The sequence below is a fragment of the Anolis sagrei genome, chromosome 1 (genome assembly GCF_037176765.1).
Source record: "Anolis sagrei isolate rAnoSag1 chromosome 1, rAnoSag1.mat, whole genome shotgun sequence".
NCBI lineage: Eukaryota > Metazoa > Chordata > Lepidosauria > Squamata > Dactyloidae > Anolis > Anolis sagrei.
The window spans coordinates 200261412-200275173 of record NC_090021.1 but is presented as its reverse complement, the minus strand read 5'-3'; the positions used below and the strand labels follow the sequence as shown (position 1 = coordinate 200275173).

Below are 13762 nucleotides of genomic sequence, written 5' to 3'. Positions count from 1 at the left end.
TGGCTTGGTGGTAGTAAAATACAGAAGAGAAAACCTCAGAGGGGTTTCCCTCTGATTCCTCAGTTCTGAAAAACTGGAATGAAATGGTTGACCAGCTTGATGTTCACTTTAACTCAGCAAGCAGCAACCCAAATTCTAATCTGACCTCACAGAGACAGCAAGAGTACAGGATATGATCTTCTCTCTCAGAGAGCAAGGAGAAGGAGTGGTCCGGCTAAGTGGTAACATCTGCCTCCTTCTTCTGAGACCAACTGAGATTTGTATTATCAGAGATTGTCGGATCCCTGGTTGAATGCCCAACTTTAACGTCAGGTTAACTTTAGGGGCTTTTTATAGCTATGCAGCCGCTTTGTTTGTTTGTTTTTTGAGAAGAGAAGAGAAGGCTTGAGGCAACATTCAGTTGTGAAAACTCGAGATGTAAAGAACTGAGGGAAACTGTTCCTTAGATCTGATAAGGAACAGCTGGGTATCTTGGAGAAAAACTTAGAACAAACTGTTTCAAAAAATTATAACCACTATCTTTTATCCTTCTTTACTCCAAATAAAGTTTTAAAATTGTGGTTTCCTTTTCAAATAGCTGAGTCCCCTTCGGAGTGAGAAGGGCGGAATATTAATGTTTCAAATACATAAATAATAAATATTAGTGCAGCAAAATGAACAGTTCAATGTTTGATATTTTATCGACTCAGATTCTGACTGAAGAAGCAAGTTGTTGAATAATACTTGCCTTGAAAAAAATGTCTACGAGGCCAACTAAGCAGCGTGCATTAAAAAAAATCCTACAAGCCCTGTGATTTTACTGCTTTCTTGAGATTTGGGTGAGACTGCTCTCTTCTCCATTTTGGTGGGTCTTGGAAATTGGCAGCCAGAAAATTTCTGGAGAAGTTATTCATGAATTTCAACCAGACATAACACAGGCCTCCAAAAGGTCTTCCATCTGGCAGCTTCAACATTAGTGGGCAGGACGATATGCAATACCTGGCACTGGATCAATTGGAAATGTAGACTCTCCCTGTACTAATAGCACTAATACAATCTTGTGTTGGCTCAGTACATCTATCTTCCTTTCTCTTCAATCAGTCCCCTCTGCTGATGGGTTCAGGATCAGCATATGCACTCTGACTGGTTACAAAGCTTTTCCTGTTAGCATGAGAGACATGTACACCCACAGCGTTTCAACCCCACGTGCTAAACTTTCCTTGCCTTAGTCTATTTCCACACAGATTATTTTAAAGAAAAAGATGACAGACTTAACGAAATATTTCACAAAGATGAGGAGATAGAAGCAAACCATTAAGGATTTTGGGTTTCCTTCCCTTATCTGGTTGGCACTCAGCCATTTATTTATTTCATTGTTTGATTTATATGCTGTCTTTCTCCCAGAGCAGAACCTGGTTTAATAACTTAAAATACTTATCATACCATTTAAAAACAATTCAATCATATAATACATTTTGAAACCAATTAAAACGTACAAAAGGTCATCTCTCTCTCTCTGCTATCTATCTATCTATCTATCTATCTATCTATCTATCTATCTATCTATCATAGGAAAGCCACCTGTGCTTGTATGTCAAAATCTTGCTTAAATTAAAAAAATGTCTTAATCTGATGGCAAAAATACAATAGGGAGAGGCCAGGCTAGTCTCCGCCAAAGGAGTTCCAGAGAATGTGAAAAACACAAGACAGTTCTCTCTTATGTCCCCACCAAGCTAGTCTTTGATGGTGGTGGGACTAAGAAAAAAAAAGCTTTAAAGATTTCAAGATTCTGGCAGGTTGTTATATGATCTTTCAGATAGCCTGGACCTAAACAGCTTTCTAGGTTGTGATCAGCATTTTGAATTGTGTCTGGAAATGAACTGGTAGCTAGTGAAGCTCTTTTAGCAAGAGAGTTGTATGATCTCAGTAGTCATTCATCTTGCCCCAGTCAGTTGTAGTCTTGCGACTATGTAATGCCATCGACAGAGAAAAGTCTGCTGGAAAACTCCAGAGCTACACACAGGACACTTCTTGACCTGCAACAGCTATGTGGCAGCAGTCGTTTATGCATATGAGCAGGAATGGTAGTCGAGGAAGCTGCCTTTCAGGAAATCTTCTCAGCCTTTTCTCCTTATCTCTTTGCTGAGGAATCCTTGATAAGTACCTGAGGATTCCCACAGTTCCCAGGAACACAATCCATCATCTCTGCCTCAGAAGTAAAGTTAAGAAGCACCACCAGAAGCTTTTGTTTTATCAATCTCTATGCTACAGGAAACGGTGAACACTTCAAAAGCGTAAGAGCACTTCAAATTCCCATCGTGGATTTGTGTGATCTTTACATTAAAGCCTTGTAGAATGTGCGATTTTGTCATTCTGCATGCAAAAAGCAGCCAGGACCTGTTTTGGTGAATAAATTTTAGGTATTAAACCCGCTAAGCCTAAAATACAAACCTGGTACGTAGAAACAGGAGAAGCAATGTATGGCGTAATAGATGTCTGAGTGATCATTCTGTTTGTTGCAATACTGTATGGTGGATAGAATCTAGAAAATGAGAAATACCCTTTGTTAATATCTTTTTGGAAAAGTTAAAACAGACCCTTTAATATTAGTTAAGCTTGTTTCTACCTACCCATTCTGTAAAGCAGCTGTAGTTGGATCATAAGTAAGAGTCATCCCAGCCTATAAAAAGGGAGAGAATACATAATCAGTGCTGAGACTGGCTGCTTTCCTCAAACAAAGCATTAGCACCAACCCATCTGCTTGAAATAGCTGAAGTTAGTGCATCACCAGATTAGCCTTGTGTATTGACTTTGCTGACATAAGGGACACACAAAAAAGAAATCTGTTTAGGACTTCTCTCCTCTATTAAATTTTACTGTCCGAACATGGAACTTGCCTATCTGTATCATTTTATTGTGAATCAAATTAATTAAACATGTTTCTTGAAAGTATCAAATAGGCACAATCTTTGAAATATGAGTTTAAATATTTCAATATCAAATAAGGAAGTAATATGAAAAATGGTACAATCTTGTCACTTTATAGGAAAGGCAGTATGCAATTATGAAACTATTATTTTCTTACTGCATGTGCAGGCTTCTGCACAATGCACAAGCGCGCACACACACACACACACATGCACACTCACTTAGTAAAGTTGAAATCAGGACTTACAAGTCTCACCTCGCCTTCTCTGTGCCACGCTCTTCCATTCTGTATATATTTGTTCTGATTCTGCCTCTTCTTTTGTCCTCCATCTGCAAACTTGCACAACAAAGGTTCTGCAGGAGCTTAAAAAAACCCACAGCCATTAGAATTACTCTTCATAATTATTTCTGCACATATAAAATAACATGCATTTTAGCAGTTGTTGCACATGGAAGGTATTACGATCATGTCACTTAGTGTATTTCCTCAAATATCTTGCTCAGAAACCACAGTGTTTATATGCACTGGATAGTATCCAGCGTTCTAAACACATTTTCAAGCTTTGAACAAGCATCATAATTTGTGGGGCCCTGGATTACAGATTAGACCAATCTTTCAGATCCAGCCAAAAACCAGTGTTTAGGTCTGTGGCAGAACTTCTGACCTTGGTGCTATTTTGAAAGAGCAGACCTTTGTAAGACTTGTAAATACACATCTTGAAGCATCATATACAAAGTATTGTTCTAGTAGACATTGCACAAGAACTTTCCCCAAGGGATTGTGCACTGCCTTGTTTTAAAGAAAACATGTTGTTAGCATTCAGATGTTTTCCACAATAATTTTGCAATGTCAAAAAAAAAAACAGTAAAAAAGAAGTTTATTTTTTACTTGTGCAATCCATTATATGGGATTCAAATTACTTCCTTCTTTCTTTCCTTTCTATCAATACAACTATTCACGTAACCAAGTCAAGATACACATACAAATATTTTGATGTGGCAGGTTTTTTTTAATACAGTCAGTTCTCTATATCCTTGGATGCTGATAGGTTTACAATTAAAAGCCGATCTCTTCTGGCATACCTATCCAGTCAACTTTAAACGATGAATTTTAAATGTACACTTTATAGGTGTGAATGATTTTAATGTGTGTTTTAATTTTTTGTTTGTGTTTTTAATCTATGCATTTAAATGTGTTTGTGTTTTCATTTATTGTATTTTAATTCTACGTTGTACCTCGCCTTGAGGAGAGGTGGATAAGAAATAAGATGCACTATTATCTTCTTTATTGCCACCACTTCCTCTTCCCTTACATATAGATTGGAATCCTATTATCTCTGCTGGCATAATATGCTGCTGACCGAGGCAAAGGTATCCATGATGGCAAGAAATAAAAAGCTGCAGGTGTAAAAAAGGACTATGAGGGATGACAAAGATAAGAGGAAGATGACAAAATCAATGGCTGCTTGTTTCTTTAAACTGCCTATTTCTGAAGGGCTGTGTTCCTGGTGTCCCCTGAAGACCCTGGGAATGATGACTTGAAGAATCGCCTGTGCCATGTGCCAAGGCGATCACCTAAGCCACCCTTTCTGGAATGCCTTGGTTCTGAGGGACCCTTTCCTCTGAAGCCAAGCATTCAACTCAAAAGGACCAAATAACACCTTCTTTGCCCACTGCTACAACTTTCTTCTCCCTTCACAGATGGAGAACAAGTACAGCTGCTAGTTGTTACAGACTGGGTCATATTTTATGCTAGTGATTTTCTCTAAAGCAGCCAGTATTACACTGGAGGCATTTTTTCACACCTTAGTGCTTAATCAATTCAGGCATATTCATACATGCTAGTCACTAAGGTGATTATATGAATGTGTGCAGAGTCAACTCTTTTACCTCATAATTCTATTGAAATCTGTGGGTTACTTTGAAACAAGCAGCAGCTGTACTGAGGGGGCAGTGACTAGAATGGCACATCAACGTGTGTTTGGAAAAGTAGGGAGTGCAGCCGTGGGCTACTAGAATAACTGCCTTAAAAAGGTGTTCAAGGATACTTCTCATTTGTAGTGCCACCTCACGCAACACATACAAACTAATTTAAAGGCAGGTGTGCACTGAACATTGTTTATGTAAGTCCTCAGGCTAGATGACACAACTAAATATTAAGTGTTGGCATTACAAATAACCCACATAACACAAAATGTATGTAATGGTGCATACCTCAGGTTTTCATGAGCCAACAGAATTGTGCAAGATTGAGTTTTGCAATTCACAAGAAAAGAAAAATTGTGATATTATGAGCTGAAGCCACTTAAATTCATGTTTGTGGTTGTCGTGTCTGGTCTATTTCATAAATAAAAACATCCTTTAAGAGGTTCAGCTGCATTTAACTACTTCCCACCTACATACCAATCTGGCAACCCAGATTCCTGCAGAAAAGGGTTTGTATGAGAATAAAGTAGACACCTACACAACAAATGCTTAGGGTGTGAATTCAAAGATGCTACGAAAACAGGGAGCAATCCAGCTTTACACCAGGGGACTCGGCTGTGAGAGACCTGCAGGCCACCATACGCAAGCTGCCTGCTAAAATGACACAATACTAGTATTTGATATCCAAGGCTTTCCTCTTCATTTTTATTGTTGTTCTCAGAGTCTTCAAAAAGTAATGTGCTTTCATTATTGATTACAATCATTAAGAAGAAATACATTCTTCTTTGCAGGGTTATAAAAGTATTTCCACAGTCTACATTGATCATTATGTTTGACACTGGTTTGCTTTGTTGTGGTATTAAAAACACTATTAGTGTTGAAACAAGAATGGAACAAGGTCTGAAAAATATCTTGTTATATTACCTCTCAAATATCCTTTAACAGTCATGTTAAAAAAATAGTCGGTCACTACTGTACTTCACACTAATTATGTTGTTCTCACTCTGAAAGTTAATTCTGTCACTTTCTTTTTACAAGGACGTAACATGGTACATGTACTGTAACTTTGTTACCTGTAGCTCATCAATCGCCAACAATGATTGCAATTGCAGTCAACCCCATTTGTATGTGTGTGTGTGGGGGGGGGGGGGGAGGTTGGGAAAAACTGATTTTAATGCATTATTTCCCAAAATATGAAATGGCCTATATTCACTAGAAAGAAAGTAAAATCCTTAACAGCAGCTGGCATTGTGTTAGTGAAATATGATGGTGTAAGTAAGGGTGCACCCGACACTGATTAAGAAGAAGATTTTACTTTAAAGATCCATATATGTCTGCAGTCCACCAGTATGGATGTGATCTGAGATCAATGCCATTGCAACTCATTTTCTAATCATTGTGGAGTTCAAGATTCACTACTGATGGCCCAATGACTAGCTCCCCTTCCAAACCAACTTTTCACAGCTGCAGCTCACTCCCTGCTCGTCCAAACCAGCCATTTTCTGGTCAGGTAGATTTATTTTCCTATAGCTGATACAGAGATGTGACATCATTTGTAGGGACCACCAGAAAACTCCTGGATGGCCTCTACAGATATCTGCTACTGTGTGCTCAGCTATAGCACTGGTTTTCAAAGTCCTGCCCCCAAATTGGGTCTTCTTAGTTCACTGGTGGAGACATGAAAAAATTGGAAACACTAAAAGATTTCTGAACGCCAGTCATTTATTAGCAACAATATGCAGTGTTTCTAGTGCTCTCCAGAAAATGTTTCAGCTGTACTCCACAAAAAAGGGAAAACAACCTCTTTAGGAAGTCTTGCTGATTTGCTTGGTAAATGTTTGACATTTTTTTTTACCAATGTTATATACCTGGGGAAATGTTATATAAACATTTCTTCAGTCGAAAGGAGTTGTGAGTGTAAAAAATTAAGAAACCATGATCTTTAGGAAGGTAGCTGGATGGTTGTCTGATTTGGGGGGTTGGGTGGGAGACCATTATACATCTTGTTGATGTCTCCCAATGAAGGATTGCAACTGATCTAAAAGCTTTGTGGTCACGATGAAAATCAAACAATGGGCTCAAAAACCTCAAAACCATGCCTTTCAACACCTGTTACCATTCTAATATCACCATGGGATGCATTAACACATTCCATATAATATGTTGGACTGAATATAATTTTTAGCAAGTCGAAAAATTTTACAATGTTTCCACAGTGAACAATGCTAATATTTTCCAAAATAGTTTCCATGGTGTCTACATTTTCTCCAGATTCTTCAGTTCCAACAATGACATACTTTTTTATGACATAACAGCAAGATCAGTTGACTCTTTAAAAAGTATAATAAAGACATGGGTTACACTCCAGCTGCCTTATTAGTCATTCCTTATCACAAATGCCAACCTATTTAATGCTCACCGAGCTCCATCACCTGGTGATTCAATTATCTGCACAACATGTCCCATCTCCCCCCAGAACTTTTGGAAACAACAGCAGCAGTGATGCTTCTGGTTGTAACATCCTGATATGTTCAACATAAACAAATCTGACACAGCTTTGATTAGAGAAAACATCCATCCTCACTCTAGTGAATATGCTAGAGAAGTCCATGAGGAAAACTTTTGTTGGTTTTAAATGCAGAGTAACACAATCAGAAGACGTCTCAATAAAAAAGAGCTTAGCAATTCCAGTCTTTTATCATTCAAACTGTGCATTACCACACAATTTCTGATTGGAAGGGTTCACACTGAGTTGGAATAAAATTCTCACAGCTGTTCTGCCAAGGGCAGACAGCATAATTAAATAAGGTTTAGGTATTCACATGCTTTTGTATTTCTCTGGCCTAATTCTTATTGGATTTTGGAACACAGACAAATACTCAAAATCCACATGCAGGTTTCTATAGTAAGAACTAAAACAATACAATGGAGACCTAATGAGAATTAGTGGTGGACCAATAATTAAACACAAACAAGAATACCACAATGTGTTGTCGAAGGCTTTCATGGCCAGAAACACTGGGTTGCTCTGAGTTTTTCAGGCTGTACAGACATATTCCAGTAGCATTCTCTCCTGATGTTTCACCTGCATCTATGGCAGTCATCCTCAGAGGTTGCGAGGTTTTTCCACCAGACCTCACAACCTCTGAGGATGCCTGTCATAGATGCAGGTGAAATGTCAGGAGAGAATGCTACTGGAACATGGCCATACAACCCGAAAAAAACTCACAACAACCCCAAAATACCAACATTTATAAAAATAAGGAAAACTAAAGTATTTGTTTTAATAAATTCAATTGGTTTATCTGGCCCCAAAAATTTGAAAGTAGTAGATTGAAATACTATGGCCTCACTCCCTTGGCATAAAAGCTACAGAGCCTCTGTTGTTGAGTATTTGGAAACGGCTCAATACAATCTGTTTCCTCTCCTTCTGTTTATGGAGCTGCAGGTGTTTACTGGATGTTAGGGAGGAATGGGATACGTCTGTGTATCTTCCATAGAACCATCAAGCCCCCAAGGAAAATTTTGCCACCGAAGGCAAATTTCTTGATTTCAAAGCTGAAATAAATTATGCCTACCTTGTTCCGTAATAATGTTTTATAATGTTTAGAACACGGGTGGGCAAAATATGACACCTCCCCCCCCCCCATTTTTTTTGTGGTTTGCAAGAGTTGAAATTGTTATTTTTTTGCATGAGGAGGACCAGTGAGCACATCTCACTACAGTCTGCCAAAAGTGGAAACCAGATCTGTAGGAGGAAGCCTGCCCAATGAAACAGAGATGTTTAAGCCCGTTCAGCTCATTCACTTCACTGTTATTGTTAAGCAAAGGTATCTACATACATGTTTCTTAGAAATTCTAGTCCATGCATACATTTTTTTAAAAATCCCAACTAGCGGAGTCTACTTAAAACTGTTTTCAGAATCATTTCCTGATTTGCTTCAAGTTATCTAGGAGGACCAGCTCCCTTTCCTATAAATCTATTTAGCCACTCTATATTCGATTCTAAAAATTCTGTTATTGCAACTCAGCTGCACCATGACAGCATTTTTTCTGAAGTTGATGTTCTTCCTATGACACCTATTCTTTCATTTCTTAGTCCCAAAAAGCGTTTTTCAGATCTAAGTCCAGTTTTCTGATTTACCGAAGTTTCTATGGCCTTTTTTGTTATAACACTGGGTCCACTACTGAAGACTTGTATTAAAAAGTATTTATTTCTTGTCCTTTATCTGGACAGGCTTTGTTAATTTGACTTCCTATTATCTCTTCTTAGGAAGTCAAGAAGCAAAGTTGAAATAAAATAAACAGATATCTGAAACCACAGGTACATTGGGAGTCACTGAGCTATAGTTATGTGTGTGCATATAGTCACTGCAAAGAGTGTTGTGCCATATGTCTAATCTAAAGGGCTGTGTGCTGTGCAGAAGGACAAGAGATGGAACACTGCAGAAAAAGTAAGCCATCGCTTGTGTCAATGGAACACAGGAAGCACTGAAAGGAAAGAAGGGAAACTGTGGTACACTGAGGAAAGAGGGAGAGCAGATAGGGTTTAAAAAGGTATTTATGTCATGGTGAGCATAATTTCAGCTTTATTTCTAGAGAAGACTGACCAAACTACATATACACAGTCTCCATTTGCTGTAAATTCTATTTCAATTTAATCACAATTTTTGCCATTAGCCACCTAATGTTGAATGCTAAAATACTGGTATGCATCTCTGAAGAAAGAAAGAAAGAAAGAAAGAAAGAAAGAGGGAGAGGGGGAGAGAGCCTTTGATGCCCTGCTCGGAGAATAAACTGGAGTAGATCATCTACCAGGCTTAAGTTACCCAGAAATGGGTAGGCATTACAGCTAGAGAACTACACAAAGCAGTTGTCTTCTGTAATACCTGAAAACTTGGTTTGCATGGTACAATAAGCTAGATATTCACAAGAATGCTATCTTACTGTGACTGTGCACTAGCACGCTGCTCTCTGTTGCCTATTATTGACATGGAAATTCATTCTCCATATTGATACCTCAGTTCTTACATTAAAACCTCAATTAAAACCTCTACTCAATTAATATGGAAGACTAAGCATATAATTAAAACCTCTACTCAATTAATATGGAAGACTAAGCATATAATGATATATACATTTAAATTTGCAGTAACCTAACTGGATGCTAGACTACATGCTTTTTGTACTAGTGATACTTATATATTTCACAACACTTATTAATACGATGGGCAGGATGAACGGATTTACCATCCCATCTGTACTGACTTAGCAGCAGGAGACAAGTCTGCATTTGCTACTCACAGGCACCATTTAAATATGAAGTACATGATGACACAATGCCGATTCAGTCACCTTTCCCCAAAACATTATGCTGATCTGAGACAAACACATATGAGGTGGCTGGTTGTTAAAAAATGGTTGGCAAAGCAGCAGAAGTTTTTAACAATGTGAAAATACAAATATATTATTTTCCTCTTGCAACTGAAGGGGTAACATGGCATGTGAAATCCATGAACTCCAAGCTGATCTTATGACCCTAAAATTTTCCCTTCATTTTTTAAGGAGACAATAATAAAAATTAGTCTCCTGGAAGCCCCTTTAACCACTTCATAAACACTTTTGCAACTTAAAAAAAGATTTCTGGTCACTGGTGGCTTCACAGGGACTAGGGTCATGAACCCATACCTGATTTATAGAAAAAGGGTCGATATTTATTTACTGATTTATTTCATTTATATCTCACTGTTCTTTAAACATGGGTGGCAAAATGGCTCACAGTACAGAGTATTTTATTTACTTATTTAATTACGACATTTATAGTCCGCCTTTCTCAACCATATGGCGACTCAAGGCAGAGTACAGCTATAGCGAAGTACAGCTATAACAATTATGATTATAAAAAGGTGAAATGGGCTATCTATGAAAACATGACTGATTTAAAGGATTTTTTAAAAAAAAACACCCTATAATGATAAGAAAATTAGGTACTGTTCCATTATCCGTGCATGGGGTGCTACAGAGAAAAGGATAGCCCATTTCATGATGGTGGGGGTGAGGGGGGGGGGATTGGGTTGAAGGAGGACAACCATTTTCCCCTGTTTTCCTGTTATTCCCCACATCCATGTCCCCATTGTGGAAACCCACAAAACATGGGAAATTGTTTTCCTCCTTCAGCTCCCCCAGTAAAATGGACTATTCTTCTCTCTCTAGCACCCTCTAGTGGTCTTTGCCTGGACAATGGATCAGTACCAAAAATTATAGCACACATGGACATTCATTAAATGAGTCTTCTGATATAATCTGTCAATTTTTTTAAAAAAATAAAAAGGCCTTTATTTGCTAGAAGAAGTTGAAAAAGAGTAAAGACCACCTAGTATTCTGTGGAAGAAAACTCATCTGCCTGAAAGCAGCCCAACCTTGCACTCATTGCATTAAGAATACTTGATGGCTGGAGGTAATCGCCTCCTTAATTTTTCTATTCATATACAGCTTTTGGCTGGGCTTACAGAATAAGGGGGCACATTGCTTGCTTTCACCAGGGCCACGGTTTTCAGTACTTTTCCAAGTCCATGCACATCTCCATGAAACAAGTGTATGAGATAATATGGCTGGCCATTCTCATGCAAACTGCCCAAGACTCATTTTCTTTTTGTCCACACTGTGCTGAAGATGGTTGAGGTAGGTTCTATGTTCAGGGAGTATTACAGCAATTGGTTCTGGCACTAATAGTGCTCTACCGCATTAGTATGACAAGGTGGGATTTGAAAGAACATGAGCAAAAGAATACATGTTTCTCCCCATTCCCTAATTTCCCCTCTACCGAATTCCAGCTTGGAGGAAGTCTTGACCTCTTGGAGGATAAGGGTCGGCTACTACATGTGATAGCAAGATTAACTGATCACATATTTAATAAGGAATCCAAGGTACTTACCTGAAACTCCTGGTGGTGTTTTAATGAACTTTCCATTAAAATGAGCAATCACTGCTTCACATTTTTCTGTTGATTCCATTCTGCATAAAGAGATAAAAAGAGCCATCTGTATATTATTAACTTGCACATGTTTTTGTGATGTGCCTTGGGACAAGGACATTGTGGATGGCACTACACAAAGAAGCTTAAAATGGTCACACTGTATCCTACCTTTACACACGGCAACCTTTCAGTGCTGAGAAATTGTGCAAGTAGGGGAAGGACTATCAGCACTCATACACAGAATGGAAAACCAAGATTCCTCACTTTTACCATAAACTAGGGATGGGCAGATTGTGACCTGTGAGTTATCGTTGAGCTACAATTCCCATGAAACTTAGTCAATAGTGAAGTATATATCTGAAAATACCTGGTATGGACAATGCTGAGCTTGCATTAGGTAGTTTTCATCTACACCTCAAGTTCTCTAGAACATCTGTATGGGAAGTTTTCGTCACTTGCAGGGTCATCTTTTTCTCATTTTTTTCTGTCTTACAATGCTTTCAATTCTGCTCTTCTCTTACAAATTTTGTACAGATCTTTACAAAAGTTAGGTTTGCTACATCAGATCAGTAACTTATTTCACTACTATTCTATGTCAGAATTCAAATATTATGAAAAAGAGTGAAAGTAAATATTGAAACACAAACGTGTGCTCAATATTTTCATCAAATCTTACTAAAATAGACTTAGATTAACAGGATCCCTATGTAGGAGATTATTAACTTTATTCAACACTATACATTACATATATAGCATTCCCTCGCTACTTCGTGGTTCGCTTTTAGCAGATTCGCTGTTTTGTGCATTTTTGAAAACATTAATAAAAATACAAAATATAAATATTTACATCCAGTGGAGGCCAGGGACCTCGGAAGTGCAGCGGCCTGAGGTGCGGCAGGGAAAGCCTGCCTCCCTGGCCTGCTGCTGCCTGTATGTCTGTGGAAGCTCTGCGGAGGCCAGGGAGGCAGGCAGGTGTCCCTGGGATGGGCCAGGAAGCATTGGTAAGAAAATAATATATAAAATAATGTATAAATATTAAAATTAATATGGTGTCCCTACTTCGTGGATTTCCACAATAAGTGAGGGAACACTGCATATCATTCTATGCATAAAACAGTAATAAATTATTCTAGTATGGAAAAGAACTAAACCAAATCTAATATTCAGCTAATAAAAGTACACAAAAATATGGAAATAAGATTAGGTTGGGATTCTAATTGATTGAATAGTTGCAACACTACTGAATATTCTAAGACAGGGGTCCTCAAAGTATGGCCCGGGGGCCGAATACGGCCCTCCAAGGTCATTTACCCGGCCTTTGCTCAGGGTCAAACTAAGTCTGAAACGACTTGAAAGCACACAACAACAACAACAACAACAACAACAACAACAATCCTATCTCATCAGCCAAAAGCAGGCCCACACTTCCCAATGAAATACTAGTAAGTTTATATTTGTTAAAATTGTTCTTCATTTTAATTATTGTTCTAAAGTGTTTTTTGCACTACAAATAAGATACATGCACTGTGCATAGGAATTCATTCATATATTTTTTCAAATTATAATCCGGCCCTCCAACAGTTTGAGGAACTATAACCTGGCCCTCTGTGTAAAAAGTTTGTGGACCCTGTTCTAAGACAATAAATATGTATATGCTGTTCCATTTTTCAACTGCAAAGCAGCAATGATATTTATATTGATTCTCAGTCAATGCTTCCCACCACTTCATTTACAGCTGCTCAAGTTTGGTCTTCCAGAAGTTTTGGACTCACCAGAAGCCCCACCCAGCATGACCGAACTTCAGGAATTCTAGGAGCTGAAGTCCTGAACTTTTGAATGACCAAACATTGGGAATTACTGTTACAGAATAAGCATTGCATTGTCTACAACAGGAAAGGTGAATATCCACAACCTTGGGGGCTGTTCTGCCCATCCTCCAAACTTGATGGGCAA

The 13762-nt window shown here is 38.3% G+C and overlaps 1 protein-coding gene across 4 annotated transcripts in view; it reads right to left on the bottom strand.

Annotated features, from left to right (window-relative positions):
- Window positions 1-13762, bottom strand: part of RBMS1 (RNA binding motif single stranded interacting protein 1) — a 157730-nt gene that overhangs the window by 7396 nt on the left and 136572 nt on the right. For 2 of the 4 annotated variants that reach the window (XM_060777765.2, XM_060777748.2), the window contains exons 6-9: window positions 11768-11847; window positions 3155-3270; window positions 2610-2659; window positions 2431-2521 (exon numbers count right to left, since the gene is read on the bottom strand). In XM_060777765.2, the coding sequence (XP_060633748.1) occupies window positions 2431-2521; window positions 2610-2659; window positions 3155-3270; window positions 11768-11847 (337 nt within the window). The remainder of the gene's footprint in view (window positions 1-2430; window positions 2522-2609; window positions 2660-3154; window positions 3271-11767; window positions 11848-13762) is intronic. The other 2 variants (XM_060777773.2, XM_060777756.2) reach the window with 1 other exon arrangement.